Below are 20,777 nucleotides of genomic sequence, written 5' to 3' on the forward strand. Positions count from 1 at the left end.
GTGAGGATGGTGAGAATTTCTATGCTTGTCCTTTCTCAGAGAGATCTTACCCATCAGCTCGCCTGCTAGTTACAACCAGATTGTCTTTTTAAACAAGTTCTTGTTGAGCACCTAATATGTTCCAGGAATTATTTTGTGCAGGCTCTGGAAATGGTGAGGAAACACATGTCAAATCAGGAATAAAATACTCGACTCTTCAGGAAGGGTGAGACCATTTTGTCTATAAGCTCAATGACAATGACCAGTGTCCTTCTGTCAGTAGACCCAGTTCCATAATGCTGAGAAAGAACAGTGGCATGAGGATTTCAATAGAGTGGGGAAAAGGGGTCAAAGAGTAAAATATAAAAAAATACATACCGTGTTCACGTGAGCTCGAAGCTGGTGACTCTCAATCAAGTGGGAAAGTTTGTTGGCAATTTCCATCCAAGGTCTATAATGATCTGGAAGCTTTTTCTGCATTCAAAACAGAAACATCTCTATTTTTAGGCCTCTCTGAGAAGCAGCTTCAGGGAGTGGCTGCTCTCAGATTCCACTATATGCCACCGGCCCTGAGCTCAGCAATGCAGATGCAGAGATGAGTAAAATCTTTGTGTTCAAGGAACATAGGGCTTACAAAGGGAGAAAAAAAAATATAGTGAGATGTATTTCAGAATAATGTGTTCAATGACTGATGTGTGTATAAGTTTAAGAACTTGGAAAGAGGAAAAAGTGGTTAATTTATCAACTGTTGTGGGGAATTAAAGGGAAATGTATGCAGAAATATGATAGCTGGGGCCAGCTATAGAATCTGAAAGTGACTTTTCCAGGTGGAAATTTGAAGATGGGAAGGCAGTAAAAACAGAGGGGACAGTCGATAAATAGAGATATTTGTGCTTCTTGGGACTATAAATGATTCATTGTTACTAGAATATAAAGCTCAAGAGAAAGAGTGGTGGAAGATGAGACTACAAAATGAGATCAAATGTGCTTTTTACAACATACATAAGATTTTTTTTATGTAAGATGATCCCATTATTTGATTTGAATTTTAGGAAGTCAATTTGATTTGTAGAATTTTAAGATATGTAGTCAGATCAGGAAGCCTTTGAGATCCTGTTGAAGGACTAAACATAAGCAGTGGCAATGGATTTCGAAAGGAGAAGACATGCATTCAGAAAATATTCTGAAAGTAAAATTGAAACGACATATGATTAAATTTAGAAGCGGGGGGTGCTAAAGGCAAGGTGGTTCCTTGCCCAATAGCGCCACACATGTGCCCATTCTGGGCCCATGTTATAGCTAAATAGAACATAGGCTGGGTTTCAGCAACCCTGACTCAATCCCAGGAAATGGCAAACTACACCTACTGCTTTAAGCAAACTTTTACTGGAACAAAACCACACTCATTTGTTTACGTGTCGTCTATGGCTACCTTTCATTACAGCAGTAGAAATGCGCAGTTGCAGCAGAAACCATACTGTGTCACAGCTTAAAGTATTTACTATTTGGCTCTTTACAAAAAAGTTTGCCAACTCTGATCTACCCCATAGTCTGGGTCTCCTTTTTGTTTTTGTTGTTTTCTTTTTTTCCTTTGAATCCTCACTCAAGGACATTTTTTCATTTCTTTGAGAGAGAGAGAGACATTACTTTGTTACCTTCTTGTGCACACCCTGACTAGGGATCAAAGTCGCAACGTGGATGTGTGCCCTGACCGAGAATCAAACCCGCCATCTTTTGCTCTACTGGGTGACGCTCCAACCATCTCAGCCACACCAGCCAGGGCTGGGCCTTCTTTTTGGGAATATAATCTGCACAACTGGATGTTGTTTCTCTGGATTAAGAAGGAAAGGAGGTGAGGATGATTTCCATGTTTGTGAATTAGGTGACTGAATGAATTGATGGGAACACAAAGTGAAACAGAAATGCAAGTTAAAATCAAAGAGAGGGCTTAAAGATAGTGAATTTCCTTTCAGATAGATACAGCCTAAAATATCTGGGGAAAGTCAAAATATTCTTGCATGCTGGGGAGTTGAATATACAGTTTGAAGGAGAGAATTAATATTAGAAATACACAACTGGGGGACCCAACTATAGAAATGGCACATTGCGGTAAAACCCACAAGAATAGAAAAGGTCATTGGGGGAAGTTGCCAAGTGAAAGGAGAAGACGCCTCAGAGCAGCACTCTAGGAGATATTTACAAGGCAGATAGAGGAAATGAATCCAGCAATACAGGTCAAAAAGGCATTTATGGGAGGTCAGTGAAGGAAGTTACCCTGCAGTTATGAGATTAGGGGATTTTACAGAACTAGGCAATTCAGAAAGTCAAATGCATCATTAGAAATTTAAAATAAGATTGTCCCCTTTGGGAGGAAAATACGCCCAAACTAGGAAGTCTTTCAATTTACATGGCATAGAAATTTAGGTCAGGGTCATGGAAGCTGGGTTTAAATTTTAATTGGCTAAGGAATAAGAAAAGAAAGACCAAAAGTGTAAAGTACTTTTTTAGGATAGCCATAGGCATTGGCAAAGGGGAAATTTGTGTTTGAGAGCTGTTGCCATTTAAGAATGAGAAACTTAAGCCCTGGCTGGTGTGGCTCAGTGGTTGAATTTAGACATGCAAATCAAAGGGTCATCAGTTCAATTCCCATTCAGGGCACATGCCTGGGTTTCAGGCCAGGTCCCCAGTGGGGGGCGTGCGAGAGGCAACCACACATTGATGTTTCTCTCCCTCTCCTTCTCTCTCCATTCCCCTCTCTAAAAAATAAATAAATACAGTCTTTAAAAAAAAGAAACTTAAGCCATTTATACTCTGTGACTATAAGAGGGAGTGATTGAAGAGAAGAGTTAAGACTGTTGGTAAGAAAGAAGACAGAGATAGTGAACTCTGAACTGACAACTTGTTTTTTTTTTTGTCTCAATTATATCATGCATATGTTTTATGAACAAAATTGAATATAGTTACAGAAACAATAAAATATAGTCTTCATGAAGGAAAATCAAAGATGCAGAGTTGTAATTTTCAGGTCTTTTGAAGTCGGTTTTAAGAAAAGAAGTTGTAACTAAATCATCACCTGTGTGCTTGCCTCTTTGATGCCTAGATACGGAATCCTGCCCTGAGAATTGCATGAAGCATCTGATTTTTGCTTCCTGACTTGCATGGAAATTCTTAAATACTACATTTTGCCTCAGTCTAGGCAACACTGTAGTCCACAGATGGCAAACACAAGGACCGCAGGCCGAATCTGGCCTTCCACCTTACTTTATCCAGCCCAGCACCTTGTTTCTACCCAGCAGCAATGATGAGCTTCTTGCCCCTAGTTAAGGAGTAGTTACATTTATATAGTCCTAAAATTACATTTGGCCCTTTGAAGGCAACTGCGAGGTGTTGGGAACCGCCCTGACTGGTATTAGAAGCTGAAACCCCCGCCTAGGCTAAGCTAAGGGAACGCCCTTGGAACCGTGAGCCGGCAAGGAGAAAAAAGCTTATCTCCCTGGCAGTAATGCTGTTTCTGCTGCTGAACCCCAAAAAAGCTTGGTCGGTTAGCCAAAGACGGGTAAGATTCCCCACGGGAGGGAACAACCCAAGCCAGGCACGATCACTTTGGGAGGCCCCCCAAAAGAAGGACTTGGGGGGGCTGCAGCAAAAGGGGGTGATGGACCCTCACTCCTCGGCTCTGACAAAGTCTGAGTTCTCAGCGTCCGGAAGAAAATCTCCTTATCTCTCGGTGGCTTTAGTTCCCGCGCTCCACCTAAGCCTGAAACAATGACGGGGAAGTACAGCTCGGTACTGGGAAGTGCGGATTTCCCGGGGGTGATCAGGCCTAAGAAAGAACATGTAAATTACTGTGAAACCTTCTTTGTCCAAGAATGCTCTTAGTTGAATGAGGAGGGTCTTAGGAGGAAGCTAGTTTGTTCCTCAGCCTTACAGCTCTTTGACCCCCAACTCAATAGACCGGCAGAGTTCTTTGTTTTATATGTTCCTTACTTCCCCTAATGAGTATTGTACGTTACCTGAGTTATTATGCAAAATGAGCCTAATAAAAGCAGGTATGGACAGTGGATCGGCGCACTCCCCACTAGGGGGGGTGGCCATTCTGTCCCTACTTCCCCACAGAAACTGGTTTGTCTCTGTGCATGTGTGTTTTTTCTCGCGTATTGTCGAGCCATCCACAGTGTGCCGTGGTCACTGCTGGCCGGTGACCCACGCGCAACAGCGAGGCTGTTGTGGTCCCCAGTGAAAATGAGTTTGACACCCGTGCTCTAATCGTTAATATTTACTTTTTCTTTCCCTTTGGACTGTGAGAGGAGTCTTTCCTTTCCTTCTTTTTTTCATCTTCTCCCATTTTAAAAAAGCTCTAATTTTTGGACTTTTATATTATCCCCAAAACACAAGAAAATTGTGAGTTTTCAGAGCTTCTGACCTCTCCAGGTATGGTCCACAGTTCAGCAATTGGGCACCACTTGGGAACTTAGTAGCAATGCAAACTCTGGGACCCCCACCCCAGACCTACTCTGGAGGGGTCCCAGCAGTATGTGTTTTAGCAAACTTTGTAGGTGAGCTGATGTACTAAGAGCTTGAAAAGCACTGCTGTGGGGACCTCGAAAATGATCAGAAAGGGTTTAAAGGTATTGTTACAGAACAGACCTGGGTGGGGAATGATATACTATTATTGAATGGACCCACAGTTGTGCTCCGGGGGTCCCCCACCCCATACTAGGTTTGCCTTGTTTGCCACCAGGGAAAAATGTCTCTCAATGCCAGAGACTGGTGAAAAGGAAAGGTGTTATACAGACCTAAGAGTAATGACTTAATGTCTTCATTGAGATCCCAAAGTCCCTTAGAATATCCACAAATGCACAGTCCTTCCTTCCCCCTCTGCCCAACTGGGGTACCATAACTCAGAAAAAGAAATAGAAGTCCGTGGTTCTTCTTTGCCCAAGCTGCATGGTCCCAAAAAGACCCCTCTGCCACACCATTTCTGACTCCTCCCACAATTGGCCACAGCTGCCAGCATCCCCATATTTTTCCAGCTTTACTGGGCTGCCATATTAAGTCCGGGCAGGTGTGGCCCTGTACTGTGGAGTCAATCATCCCCAAGCTCTTATGCAGGCTCTATAACCAGGGGGAGTTGCCTCCCAGTTACAACTTGGGTTGAAGTCACTCCCATCCCCTGGCTCAAAGCCTGGCCACAGCTGTTTAATATATTTGTGAAATGAGTTAAAGGTTATAGATATGTAAAATGACCATTCTAGAGGTTATCAGCAAAACCGTTGCTATGCAAAACAGCTCTCAATGGCCCTGCTCCTTGTGTCCCATTCCCCAACTCAGCCTTGTGGGGGTGAGGACATCATTTATATATATACACATATTTTTTAAAGATTTTATTTATTCCTTTTTAGAGAGGGAATGGAGGGAGAAAGAGAGAGAGAGAGAAACATCAATGTGCGGTTGCTGGGGGCCGTGGCCTGCAACCCAGGCATGTGCCCTGACTGGGAATCGAAACTGCGATGCTTTGGTTCGCAGCCTGCACTCAATCCACTGAGCTACACCAGCCAGGGCATATATATATTTTTTTAAATATTTCCTGGGCACCCCGAGTTCTTGACCCCATTACAAATTACTACTTTGGGCCCCCCTTGGTTGCATCCTGTTACAATATTTCACAATCCATTAAACATGCACTCTTTCTTTTGGCTTTTCATCTAGATACTGTAGAAAGTATTGAATTCTGTAAATTACTTTTTGATTGAAAGACTTTTTTTTAAAGTTACAGTGTGGGAGACAGTTTCAGCTGATGAGTTTTTCATTAAATAGCGTATCTTTTAGTGTCGGTTACTATATATATATCACATTTATTTTAAAACCTGTATACTATTATAATATTCTGTTAATAATTATTAGCAATTGCTTATAATTTTTTCAAATCTGAAACAGTCTCCTTCATCTGTGTGTTTTTAGATGTTTTCTCATTATTAGGACAAATTTCAAAAAATAGATTTGCTACATTAAAGATCGTGCACATGAAAATGTTAAAATCTACTTCTTGATTTTCTTACTAAAAAATCACATGAATTTATAATTGTATTTATAATGTGTTTTATGTATAAAGGAAGTGCCAGTTTATCTATGATTCTAGCAACATTGAACATTACCAAACATTTTTGTTTTATCATTTTATAAGGTGTGATATGTGTTACATTATTTGCATGAAAATTCTGCAATTATTTTATTTATTTTTTTTGATATTCATGATTCAGTCTTTGTAAAATTTAATCATTTTTAAAAGAATTTTTTAAAAGATTTTATTTATTGATTTTTAGAGAGAGGGGAAGGGAGAAAGAAAGAGGGAGAGAAGCATCATTGTGTGGTTGCCTCTCACTCATCCACTACTGGGGACCTGGCCAGCAACCCCGGCATGTGCCCTGGCTGGGAATCAAACCAGCTACCCTTTGGTTCACAAGATGGTGCTCAATCCACTGAGCCACACCAGCCAGGGAAAATATAACCATTTCAATATTTAATAAACTTATTGTATCATTCTATTATTTAAATTTGCATTTCTATGATTATCGATAAACTTGAATGTGCTTTCATATGCTTTGGTCATTTGCATTTTGTGTGCATGTGTGTAAAACACCCAATTATAACAGGGCAGTCAAATGAACCAATGCTTTTCTTTATGCATCTGCATAAAGATATATGCAGATGCTTTTTAAATTATGCTTAGAAAGTTATTCCAATCCCAACATTATTTCTTTTAGAGTACTTTAGTTTTATTGTTGATGTGTATATCTTTAATGGATCTACACTTGTGCTGTACATGTTATAAGTTAAGACAAATTATCTTATCATTTCCCTTTTGAAATAGAAGAGGTTAAACCCAGAGCAGATGAATAACTTTCCAAGGTTAGAGATTTGGTCAGTGGCCAGGTCAGAGTTCTTCTGATGCAGAGTTCTTCTGATTCAAATTTCAAGGTACTTTCAATTACCTCTCTGAAAAAACACATGGGGAATGGTGGAGATGGGGGAGAGGGGTGGAGGGGTGGAGCAGGGGATAGGAAATTAAAGATACTTTACATGTTTTTCTTTCCCTTAATCCAATAATCAGGAGACCAAGAGTGGAATGGACAAGAATAATACAAAATATTTGGCTTTCCTTTAAAACTATTTTTTTTATTTTATGTATTCTTTTCCTAGATTTTTACATCTGCCAAGGTATAATTTTCAAAAAAAATTTTTTTAATGACTAAAGCCAACATAAAACATGGATCCAAAATAATGCACACTTTTTGCCTAGATTTTTGAGGGGAAAATAAGGATTCACATTATACATGGGTATAATGATTACTTAGCATAGGTATAATAACCCCATGTATAACACACACAAAAATGTGGGTGCACATTATACAGGGCAAAATATAGTAGCTCAATCATTAATGAGGAAATCAGCTGGATGGCACAGTTGTTTTGAAAGGACTTGATAAATTGAATGTTTGCAGAGTTAAAAAAAACAATGTTGAAATCAAATTGTTAGGTTAAAGATTCACAGCAGCATGGATGGAACTGGAGAATCCTCATTTTTGGATTCTTTTTTTCTTCTTGTTCTGATAGTTCTGATTGGAGAGCATTATGCTAAGCAAAATAGGTGGTGAAAGACAAATACCTTATGATCTCACCTATAAGCAGAACCTAATCAACAAAACAAACAAGTGAGCAAAATAAAATGAAAGACACGGAAATAAAGAACAAACTGACAGTGACCAGAGGGCAGGGGGGAGGAAGATAACAAGCGAAAGAAGCAGAAGGTTCAGGCCAAGGAACATGTATAGATGACCCATGGTCAAGGACAATAGGAGGGAGGACTGAATGTGGGAGGTTTGGGGTGGATTAGGCAAGGGAGAGTAATGGGGGGTAATGGGGACAACTGTAACTGAACAACAATAAAAATTGTTTGTAAATAAACTCAGATTTGCAGAGTAAAAAAATGATATGATTTATTAATGTCCTAGAGGGTCATACAATCATACGTTTTAGAGTTCTATTTTCTACTCAGCGGAAATCACTTTCAGCTCTTTCACGTAGAAATCTACAAGTTAATTTGTAACTTCAGAGATTGGGCCATAACCAACTGTAAGCAGCATGTAAGATATATGCTTTAAATAACCAGAGAGTGAGACTATTAGTGCTCCAGGCTAGTATTGAATGAACACACAGTCATCCTTTTCCTTTATTTTGGATAATTTTTCTCAACAGACTTATAACCTAAAACAGAATAGACTTTTTACAATAAAGTATTTATATAAATAATAAACTCTTTGTCAAATCCATACAGGTTAACTAAAACTTCTGGTTAAAAAAAATAACACATATAAATGATGCATTTCAGAACTTAACACCTGAAGCCTACATAATTTTATTAACCAATGTCATTCCAAAAAATTCAATAAAAATTTTTAAAAGCAGAAAATAGCACATAAAGGGTAAAAGTTTGAGTAAAAATAAACCAGACAAATATCAACAAAGGGAAGTTAGGTGACAATCTTAATATCATAAAAATTAGAAATTAAAGTCTCAGAGAGATTAGAATTTGAAGCAGATGGTTTTAAAAGAAATAAAAGACAAGTTTCAATAGAAAGAGGCCAATGTGACATTACAGCAAATTAATGTGAGGAGAAAGAGATATTAGATGACTTTGAAGAGAAAGATAAGTAGCATGGGGGGCCTGTAGACTATGGTAAAACATTTGATTTTGTTCTAAAGAGCAATTGGAGAGGTTTTTAAAAATTATGTTTTATTGATTATGCTATTACTGTTGTCCTGATTTTTTCCCCTTTGCCCCCCTGTACCCAGCCTCCACTCCCTCAGGCAATCTCGCCACCATTGTTCAGGTCCACGGGTCATGCATGTAAGTTCTTTGGCTACTCCATTTCCTATACTGTACTTTACATGCCCATGGCTATTCCGTTAACTACCTGTTTGTATTTCTTAACTCCCTCACCTCTTCACTCATTCTCCCACAACCCCCCTCCCATCTCTTTAACTTTTAGCATTTTAATTATGATGTGTCTTTGTGTGCTCCTCTTTGCATCCATCTTGTTTGGGGCCCTCTGCACTTCCTGGACTTGCATGTCTACTTCCTTCACCAAATTAGGGAAGATTTCTTTCACAATTTTTTTCTTTTCTTTTTTTTTTTTTAGAGCTTAACAACTTTCATTTTATGTGTTTATTGACATGAAGAGTCCATACAAAAGAGAATTCACCACTTAAACACATATAGTGACAGTAGTTTTTTTAATATCATTTTGGACTTAGATATTCAATAAGTCAGGACCTCAATTAGAATTTAAACTACTTGCAAGGAGAAGAGCTAGGAGATCAACTAAAACAAAAGTTAAATTAAGTGAAAAGTTGACATAAATGGTTTGAGAGATCCAGGGGATGGACAGATGACATCTGAAGGTTTCAGACAATAACCATATTTGAAAAAATTGGGCAGAGGTCAACATTCTAAAATGACATAGTAAAACAATTCCAAAATAGTAAAATTTCTTCCTTTCTTTAGAGAAAGGTTTTTCTCCATTTTTTTTTATCTCAAACAAGACAGCTAACATTCTCCCAGATATTTCATCTTTAAGTTTACTTTGCATAACAAATAGATCAATCAATAATAAATCATGACATAAATTACACCAAAAAAGAAACATGAAATCATCATGCCTTAAAATATAAACCATGACACCATTAAAGTCCTAGAAGAGAACGTAAGTAGGAAAATCTCAGCTATTTCATGCAGAAACTTTTTTACTGACATGTCTCCTAGAGCAAGGGACATAAAGGAAAGAATAAACAAATGGGACCTCATCAAAATAAAAAGCTTTTGCACAGCTAAAGAAAACAGTATTAAAATAAAAAGAGAACCAACTGTATGGGAAAACATATTTGCCAATGATACCTCAGACAAGGGTTTAATCTCCAAAATATATAAAGAACTTACACGACTCCACTCTAAGAAGACAAGCAACCCAATTAAATTTTTTTTCAAATTGATTTCTGATTTCTTGCTCTTTCTCTTCTCCTTCTGGCATTTCTATGAATTGCTTAAAGTTGTCCCACAGGGTTTACACTGTCTTCATTTTTGGATTCTTTTTTCTTCTTGTTGCTCTGATTGGATGTTTTTTGGTTCCTTATGTTCTAAATCATTGATTTGATTCTCAGCTTCATACACTATACTGTTGTTTCCTTATAAATTGTTCTTTATTTCAATTAGTGTATCCTTTGTTTCTGACTGGATCTTTTTCATGTGGCTGAGGTCCTCACTAAGTTCCTTGAGCATCCTTATAACCAGTGTCTTGAACTCTGCATCCAATAGACTGCTTATCTCCATTTAATTTAGTTCCTTTTCTGGAGTTTTGATCTGTTCTTTTATTTGGGCCATGTTCTATGTCTCCTCATTTTGGCAGCTTCTATGTATTAGGTAGAACTGTTTTGACTCCCTGTCTTGGTAGTGTGGCCTCATGTAGTTGGTGTCCTCTAGGTCCAATGGCACAGCTTCTCCTATTACCCAAGCTGGGTATTCAAGGTGCGCCCTTCATGTGTACTGAGTACACCCTCCTCTTGTAGTTGAAACTTGGTTTCTGTTGGCAGATCAATGGGAGGTCTTTTCCCAGGCCAGTCGGCTTCAAGGATTGGCTGTGACCACTTAGCACCAACCTCTGCCCTCTGTGGAGGATCAGCTCTGCAGGTATAGGGTGGTGAGGCTCTGATGTGGTCTGAAGCTGCCCACTGGGTGTGCTGGCCCTGGGGTTTCCCAGGAATTGCAGGCCAAGGTCAGCCCTCACTTGTGTTTTGCCCAGGACACCCTGCCTGAGTTATAAAGCAATCTGAGATGGCTGCCTCATGTGCTGGGGTTGGAGATTTCCAGGCAAAGTCAAGCTGTGATTCTAGGTGGTTAGTTCTAGGCCTGGGGCTCAGTGAGGCCAACTGCTGCTTGTTTGAGAGGCTTTAGGAAGCTGTGAAGCAGGAGCCAAGACCGCCATTCATATGGAAAAGCAGCTTGAATGAGCCCATGATTTGGGTGGGACAGAGTCTCTGGGGATCTCCAAGGTGGGGTCTAACAGTGTTACCCAGTCTGATGGAGTCTCTGATAGGTCTGCCAGCTCTGTGGTGGGAAGACCCAGAAAAGGTACCATAGCCTCTGCTAGCCTTGATGCCATACACTTCAGCTTCTTCCTGCATACCACTGGTGCCCCTCAAGTCACCACCCTGTCACTGGAGCACAGAGGAAGTAAATCTGCATAGGTGAGTCGGTATGTGGGTTCTTGAAGAACTGCTTAGGGCTCCAGAAGTTTCTTCCACTGACTTAATCTCCACTAGATTTTGCAGCCAGAAGTTGTAGGGACTTACCTTCTTGGCACTGGAACCCTGGGCTAGGGGCCTGGTGTGGGACTGGGATTCCTTGTTCCTGAGATATCCCTCCTGAATTTTTAACCACCACACATGGATGTGGGACCAGCCGTTTCTGCATCTGTGCCCCTCCTACCAGTCTGGATGGATGTGGCTTCTTTAATTCTATAGTTGTCAGACTTCCGTTCGACTTGATTCCTGGTGGTTTGGAGTGACGGTTGTTCTCTGTTTTAGTTGTAGTTTTGTTGTGGTTGTGTGAAGAGGTGAGCCATGTCTGCCTATGCCACCATCTTGACGAGAAGTCACAACTGGAGAGTTTTAAAGAGCAAAGTGTCATGGTTTAATTTTTATTTTTGAAGAGTCACTGCTCTGCAGACAGTGTTTTATAGCTGGGCAAGCATGGAAATAAAGAGACGAGGTGGGTGGGGGACAATAATCCAGAGGAGAAACGATGCTGGACTGAACTACGATGGAAGTAGAGAAAGGTGAACAGCTAGCATGTATATTTCAGAGAAAAGGCTGAATTCATTATCAAATGAATCATCTGTGAATAGTGAAGATTATTGAGAGGTGCAGAATGAAAAAGTATAGTTAAGGTTAATACAAAGTCTAGGACAAAGTGAGCACAAACTAAATAGTAATTGCTACTTTTTTATTATTATATATTACAAAGGGTCTATAACAGGAAATTAAAAATTCAATTCTTAATAAAATAGAAAAACACAGTATAAATAAGTTTTGCTAGTGTATTTGAAAATCTGAATTGAATCCACATTTCAATTGTAAAATATCTTTTTGTGTGTGTGTCTGGAAATAGGAAACCTAAATAGACCAATGAGCATGGAGAAAATGGAAAATGCAATTAAAAACTTACCACTTAAAATTTCTCTGGCCTCAAGAATTCTATTATCTACCTCAGAGAGTAGTTCATTTTCTCTGACCTCTCTCTCCACCTAGAAGGAGAGCTCAATCTTTTGTCATAATAAACACTGGATAAATATTAAAGACTATAACTTTTAATTGGTACCAAACTAATTAGTACACCTAGGATGCCCAATATTTTTGTTCTCATCTCATACTTTTTGTCAACATTTCTTTAGTCTGGGAGTACAGAGCTCACTTTGTTCTTATTCACATCTGTGTCATAAGCACTACCTAAGTGCCCTTAGACACAGAAAGTAGTAAAAAATACTCACTACATTGAAATAATGAATAAAAAGCCAAAAACACTGAGAGAAGAGTAAACTGGGGGAGGGTAATTTGACTCTAGAGAAACAGAGCAAATGGTTGCAAGTTAGAATGAAAGGTGGGGAAAGGTTTTAAATAATTGTTCTGAGAATTAGTGATTACAAGTTATTTTTAGGACAAAATACAGAAATTTTGTGGTTTAAATTAAAACATTGAGGGTAGAACAAACACAAAGTTTTACATATCCATTTTTTTATAAAGAGAGTAAATTAAAATTCACCAAATATCTAATCCATGTAAATTTCAGTGTTTTATCATATAAATGGAATGTGATGCAACCATTAAAGTTATACTTAGACTGATTGATTTCAGGCAAAGTGTTTTATAGCTTGGAGTTGAAAGTGCAGAATAGATTTGGATATGCAATAAGGTTACGACTTCACAATTTTGTAAACACACACACACAGACATATACACTCTTAGATGAATTATGTATCTCCAAACATCAAAGTTATTTCGATTTTGAGGTGGAGCTATGAAAAATTAGTTTTATATTTTTAAACATTTCCAATTTTTACTTAATATGGTTCCATAAATGTAGTAATAAAATTGCCATGGTTAGAATATTTTTTCATAAGAGTATGGTGGTGTATGGTAAGCCACCACACCAACCATGTCAGTAGTTTTCAAATTTCTAAAGATTAATAATAAAATAAATTATCAGTAAAGAGAAATGTGAAGCAAGATTTCATACAGTGGATTTTTAATTTACGTGACTCATTAACCTGAGTTTATAACCAGAGTCTAAGAATTATATGGGGCTTTTAGGTATTAGTAATATCTAACTTGTATTTACTTCTTACCTCCTTATCAAAAGCATGTCCATGAAATTTTATTCTCGCAAAAGAAAAATAAGGTTCAAAGAGATTAACTATCACTTGCTAATTTTAAAAGAGATCGGAGATCTAGCTGGAATTCAACCCGAAACTAGCATGACTGTAATGGACTCTGGCTTTGCTCTTAATCATAATCTGTCATGTTGACTATCTACTCTTTCTCCACTAGAGTAATATATAAAATTGTCATAAAGGAAAAATGCTCATAATTCCCAGAGAATAACTTCCCAAGGATTCAAAGACCTCAGATGAAAAAAAAAATGAAGAAACTAAAATCATACAAAAGAGTCTGTCAGTTGCAAGTTATCACTGCAACATTTTGTTTTTATATCAGAGAATAAATATACTGAATTCCTTAGTGCTTATGCACTCTCAAGAACGTCTTTGCCCCTCTTTTCTCTTCTGCATTCCACAGGCCACAGTCTCAGAAACACAGTTCTAGTTTATCCATTTCAGTTTATACAAGAGAGAAGACTCTTTCCTTTCCCACTTAACTAAGACAAGGCTGGACTTGAGCTTACGTGGGCTAACTTACTTGCCCCTTTGCCTACACTCTGTCTCATATTCTATCTTTCCTCTCACCTTAAAACTATAATTTGCCAGCATAAGATATTAATTATCTTCAGCACATCAACATCATACTGGTGAACATGGGTTAACATTATACGACAAAACCAGTCAATGACAATGGCGTGTATCACATGCCTCCTTAATCACTGTACATCGACTCTGACTCTTCATCATCTTCCACCCTCTCTTGCCTACAGGGTCAGGTTTGGGGAATCTCAGGGCAAAACAAAATTTCTGTTCGCATTGCCCAGGTCCCTCTAACTCTTTACTTTTTACCTGGCTCCCTGGAATCAGTTGAGTGCTACACCTCCCCCATCCCCAAAATATGTCCATTTGGAAACTAAATGTAACCTTATTTGTGAAAAGGGCCTTTGCTGATGTAACTTAGTTCATGAGCACAAGAGATCACCTGCGTTAATGTGCATCCAAAGACAAGTGTCCCTGTAAGAGAAGGCATAGACAGGAGGGCGAAGGCATAGACGCAGAGAAGTCCATGTGAAGAGGAAGGCAGAGAGTGAAGTCATATGCTACCACAGAGCCACGAGAAGATGGAAGAGGCAGGAAGGATCCTCTCCTACAGCCTTTGGAGGGATAATGGGTCTGTGGACAGCCCCCTTTCAGACTTCTGATCTCTACACCTCTGAGAAAATAAATGTCTGCTGTTGCAGGCCACCCAAATTGTGGTAATTTCCTACAACAACTGGAGGAAACGAATATAATTCCTGAGCCTCATTTTGACTAAGAGTAGCAGGTGTGAATTTTCCTATGCCTTCATCCTTTCTTAGGATCTGTCAGCTCACCTCTCTCCACGTTGTCTCAAAACATCCTGAGTAAGGAAACTCTAAGTTGCTTCGTTGCTTATAAGTCTGGTTTCCAGAGAACTACCTTGGCTGTCCCTCCTCTCTCTTCTCCTCATGCCTGTCTGGCCATTTCCCCTTTGGTCCTACTAATCTTTCTTGGTTCTTAGTTTTTGGAACGGAAATCCATACCCCTCCAACATCCTTAACACTAGTTGATATGAAGTCTGATCTCTTGGTCTCTGTCTCTCCTACACTACCCTCATTGCCTCAGATTCCTATTCAACGTGATGAGGCAGGCTCCAGATCCTAGCAGAGATAACAATTTTTCAGGAAAATACCTGAATTTTTTCTACCTATAACTTCTATCCAAAACTATAGCCTCCTGTGGCAATTATTTTGCTACTCTTCCTTCTAAGCAGCTGGAATCTACTGCTTCTGTTAAGCATTTTGAATTTCTACAGGAGAGTATGTATGTATTTATTTTTCCTAAATGGTTGCTTGATGACTGTAAAGAACAGCGTTTCCCACATCCCGTGACTATTCGCACTAGTCCTTTCCTTCTGCTCCATGGCACGTTTAAAAGTCCCCCTTCCCCTTGTTTTTGTGCTTGCACTACTTCCAAGACCCTTCTCAGTGTGTCTTATGACCATGGCTCCTTTATTTCCACACCCAGCCTTTTAAGTGGAGCCCTCATTTCTCATCTGGACCTGCACCGTCCTCTAGGTATTCCATGCTTATCAAATCCTGAGCTGCTTAGGCTAGAGATTCATAATTAACAGTTCTGGGAGGGGCTGTAGCATCAGTATTTTCTAAAGCTGCCCTGCCCCAAAGCAATTGTGGGGTACAGTTCAGGAACCACTGCTCTAACCCACCCTGCACTTAACATTCTGCTAAGAAATTTTTCAAATGCCAGTTGCATTATGTCATGTGTGCAAGCCCAGTTCCTAAGGCTAACTTTCAAGGTCTCAGTTCTACTCCAATCTAATCTCCTGCCATAATTAACTTGGTCCCTCCTTTCCTGCAGTTCATTTCCTCACATTCTTCATGTCTAAAGAAAATGGACTCCTCCCCAGAACCCCGCCCCCCCGCCACACACACACACTCACTCATGATCTTCCAAAAGACTTTTGTGGCATATATACGGACATGAGCTTGAGACGTATACATCATCCACACTGAAACACTGGACCCTGGAAATGTCTGAGGTCTAATACAAACAGTGGAGTAGACTGAGTCATTCCTCTCTCCCCAAAGCCAGAAAGTTTGCTCATTCTGGTTTTTGGTTATTTTTCTAAGAGACATTGAAGTCAATATTTATAGTACACAACTAAGCTTGCTGAAAAAACATCTTTGGGCCAGCTGACATGGAGAACAGCCCTCCCATCACCAGCTTTAAACTAAAGGAAAGCAAATCCCACTCATGCTCTTAGCAAAGTCAGTGACTGATACTTTCCCTTCTGACCAGTTGCAGCAGTTCTGCTGCCTGACGATCAAGGACAGAGCCTCTCCTGATGGGTGGAGTAACCAGGGATGGATTCCTACTATTCTACCTTTTCCCAGAAAGGGAAGTATTTAAACTTCTCACACAAATGACAGAAAACTAAAACTGAAACAAACAACTACATTTTTTTTTAGAAATCTGGCATGCAATTACAGTAAAATAAACCCTTTTTTATGGCCTCAGGAGTGGGAATTTCTAGTAGATAATGTCCAACTGAACCCAAGAACGAACCTGCTCTGCCTCAGTACATTCCAACCTGATGTTGTTGTTGTTGTTGTTGCTGTTTCTCTCTCTTTTTAATTTATAAGAAAAAGAAAGAGCAAAGAGGGGAACTCAGTAACTGTGGCTCTCCACAATGTTTACATACTGTATAATAATTTTTCTTCAGCTCAGGGTACATATTTAATGCAATAAGAACTTCTTGGCTTATGGGCCTTTTCCTCCTTGTGAGCTGGTGATGATGGGAATATTCCTGAGTCAAATTACATACACAGAATGGAGTTTTTAACAAGCAATGGACTGAGGGTCAGGAGAACTGGTTTCCTAGTCCTTACACTCCATTTATCAAAGTGCTTTCATGCTCCATAGCAATCCAGTGGGTGGGGTGGCACTAGATCTCCGCTGAGTAGGTGTGAAAATGGAGGGCCAGGCACTACTCGTGATTCACTGAAGGAGCCATGAGTCTGTGAGTGCAAGTGAGGATGACTGATGCGTGGTTTCACATGAAAGTCCCACATCATGGGGATCTCTTCAGTTCCTAATAAACGGAGACTCTGTGGTCATCATGACCCTAGCAGCAGTGTCAGAGAACATAATCCAATACTAAGGGCTACAATCCTACTCTGTGTAACACACTGAAGTTATTACTTCTATTATTTTTAATGCTCAAATTACTTGTAGGTGTGTTACTTGGCTTCACAACTAATAGCTCTGCAAGAGTTTTTAACTCTCTTAAAACCAGTGAATGGATCCTATCTCTCTTCATCTGTATTTTTCTAATAACACTCCGAAGTAAATAAGCATCAGAGTAGGTATTCGATAAAAGCTCATTGAATTCCAGGCCATTCTCTAATCACAGTTAAATGACAATTTATGCTTATGGGAGGAAAAACTTTGATATAATATTATCGCAATGACAGTAACATTGGATGCTTAGATTTAAACTGAATAGTCTTGCCCCTTATTTATGATGCAGTATTTAAAAAAGAATGTCAAGAATCCTGAGTACTTGTTCTGCTTTTGTCACTAATGTGACATTGGGAAAGTCACTTCCTCTGGACTTTAGCTAGCCCAAAGGTAAAAGGGAGTAGTGGCGCACTCTGTGAATTTTTACACTTACCACATTGCAGGCCTCAGACCACATTCAAATAGGAAACAGTGCTGACAAAAGTTAACTGACGAAAAATGACATTGTAGATTGAACCTCAAGTAGAATTAAGAAATAGGTACATTCTTTCTCAACAGTTTCTTCCACTTTTCTGTAAATATCTAGTTCCTCCTACCAGCCCCGAAAGCACCCAAGGTCCTTCATGATTTCTTTTCTGTCCCACTAGCTCACCGAGATAAACTGATTTGCCTATATAACTGATCTCTAAGTTTTGTCCTTTTATATATAACTACTAGATTTTCTGATAAGTTTACTAAGCTGACCATCTATTACAAAAAGAAAAACCCTGACATTAAACCACTCCAATTGGACTCTCCTCTGCAGTAGTTATTGCTTCTCTTTTGTTGATAAGTATGCATTGCATTATTTGTAGCATTGTTCCTACATCAACAACTTGGTATTTGTGTTGCATTCTCTTAATCAGTACATCAAACAAACAAACGAACAAACCAGCATCTCAGTAAACTTATTCTGACCTGATCAAAGGCTCCATGCTTACCAGAGGATTTGGAAGAAGAAACCCATAATCTTCAGAAATGTGAAATCTTCCTAAAGATAATGACAGTGTTGTCTTTAAATTCTGACTTTGTCGTTCCATAATTTTGTTTGAAGTATCTGCACTGGAGCTGCTACTGAAGACACCACTGCTCTCTGCCGCAGGTATGTCGCAGACCCAGGTGAAGGGACCTTCAGAATAGCATTTTTGCATCTCACTTGGTTGAGCCGTGTTGCAGCAGCAGGGGGAACCTTGGCCAGAGGTTGAATTCCAGACTGCCACGAACTTTCTTTGACACCATGCTGAGTAAACAACTAAAGACTGTTTATCAAAATAAGCAGGCAAAAAAAAATCATCTCAGAAAACAAAATCCCAGTGTTTTTCATAGATGTGTCATATGAGATGATTGGTTTTAGACCCAGAGACAAATTGGTTATGGCTCATCACAAATCCCCTCATAGGATTGACAATTGGGTCTTCATCCAAAAGGAAAAAGCTATTTAAACCAGAAGTTAGTGACACATGGATAGATATTTCAGTGACTGGTGATGAGCAGGATAGGAAGGAGGAATCGATGTGTATTAGAACATCTGGAGTGTTTTATATGTAGTTTGAACCGTGTGTTCTAAGATTATAATTGCTTTGACTTACTTTAATTTACAATATTTTATAATTTTAAAAATCTTTGAGCACATTGAAGGAGGATATATGTATTGTTAAGCTTCACAAGACAAGTAGTAGATACTAACAAACTTGAGAAGAGCTTGAACAGATTATTTGATTTAACCCTCGACTTTTATCAAACATCTTTTGAGAATCTGTCAATAAGATGAGTGATTTTACTTATGAAGTAGGTTCTTTCAGGTCACTTTTACAGGCTAGAAAACCAAGGCATGCCCATGTGAAAACCCCTGCCCATTTTCATGCCACTAATTAATAACAGAGTGAGGACCAGAGTTGAGGTATCCTGATTTCCAAGCCACTGCTCTGTTCACTAAATCAGGCTGCTGGGTTGTCTGTCAGAAGGCCCATCATGGTTTGAATTCACTTGAATATGGAGTGGCAAACTCTAGGCCATGGATCTGCCCTGTGAGAATTCTGAACACTCCACCTTTTGTCCAATGGACCCTAAACCTAACTTGTCGCAAGCTGGTAAACAAATTTATGTGGAAACTAATTAATCTGCCCACTTCCCTCACTTTATCTACCCATTTCCTCTTGCTTCCCATTCTGTAAATTGAATATAAAAGCTAAGCGGAGGAAGTGCTCTGATAATTCATTTAACAGTTCCCATGGAGGGTTGAGTTTTGCAGGTTGCATGTCAAATGTAGCCTAATTGGTTCATGGTTCATTGAAAACCCCCCTCACAGCCATCCTCAATCATCCACTTCTGTTCAGCCCAATATCCAACCAGTCTCCAAGTTCAGTTTCTTATGCCTACTAAATGCGATTTCTCAAACTTCATGTGTTTAATCATCTTCTTTCCTGCAATCTCGGATTGAAAGATGACTTAGTTTTGTTTATGCTAGTCATTATTTTTCATCTACTTTTCTGCACTCTCTCAAGAAATTACCTTAACATTGTAAAAGCATGGAATCATAAGTTATCAGAAGTGAAGGGAGCATGATAGAATAAATGACCTAGCTCAACACCCTCATTAAATACACGAAAAATTTGAGATTTATAGGAGTGAAATGATTTAGCAAGTGCCACCCAGGGATTTCACATCAGAATTGAACTAGAATTTCAATTTGCAGCCTCTGAGCTCAGAACTTTCTCACTGTACGTCAGCCAGGCCGACTTACGTAAGACTCTGTCACCTATTAGCTACTTGACTTTTCAACAAGTGGGAAACAAAAGTGAGAATTTTAATACTAAACCTCTCTTTCTACTTCTGTAGGAAATAAAAGTGTTTATCCAAGATATTTTGTGATGTTCTTTCCCCCCATTCTATAAATCCTTTTTTAATAACATGTTTTTCTGGTTTTCTCTCCTACCATTCTGACTTTATCTTTTCTGTTTCAGTTACTACACCTATTTTTCTATTTCAGCCCCGAACATATAAATATATGCAGTATTGTTGTAACTGTTTCTCTGCCTCAGTGGTCTCATGTGTTTTTGTCTGATCATAACCATCATTTCTGTGCTCAAGTCCCCAAGTCTGCATGTTCAGTCTTGATCGTCATTGTTCCCCAGATTTATGTCCATGGTACTTGTGGGTCAGTTGTATATCTCGGGTTCTGCCATAAAACCTTTGAAGAACTCCTCAGTGTAAATTAAATAAAGTTCAAATTTCCTTGGCCTGGCACTTAAGGATGTCTATCACCTGGCCCCCAAGCACCTTTCCAGCTGTGCAAAATTCTACAATCACCTTGGACTTCCTTCATGTCAGATTTCAAGTTCTACCCAGTTTGATTGTTACTAATGTATTTCTCTCATTTTGTCTGCTATTGTAAGCTCCTTGTAGAACCCACGTCCCAGTGAGTTTTGTATCTCCCAGTAGCTGGAGCTCAGTAAATGTTTGTTAAATGAATAATTGGTCAGAGTCGTATTG

General features: G+C 39.2%; 1 protein-coding gene across 1 annotated transcript in view; it reads right to left on the minus strand.

The window, feature by feature from the left end:
• The window catches only part of IDO2 (indoleamine 2,3-dioxygenase 2), a 53,112-nt gene extending 34,685 nt beyond the window's left edge, over window positions 1-18,427 (minus strand). The window contains exons 1-2 of the mRNA XM_045821718.1: window positions 18,227-18,427; window positions 358-453 (exon numbers count right to left, since the gene is read on the minus strand). Of these exons, the coding sequence (XP_045677674.1) occupies window positions 358-453; window positions 18,227-18,325 (195 nt within the window). The 5' untranslated portion in view covers window positions 18,326-18,427. The remainder of the gene's footprint in view (window positions 1-357; window positions 454-18,226) is intronic.
• Window positions 18,428-20,777: the final 2,350 nt, after the last annotated feature.

The sequence above is a fragment of the Phyllostomus hastatus genome, unplaced genomic scaffold (genome assembly GCF_019186645.2).
Source record: "Phyllostomus hastatus isolate PE091 unplaced genomic scaffold, TTU_PhHast_1.1 phas_scaffold_46, whole genome shotgun sequence".
Taxonomy (NCBI): Eukaryota; Metazoa; Chordata; class Mammalia; order Chiroptera; family Phyllostomidae; genus Phyllostomus; species Phyllostomus hastatus.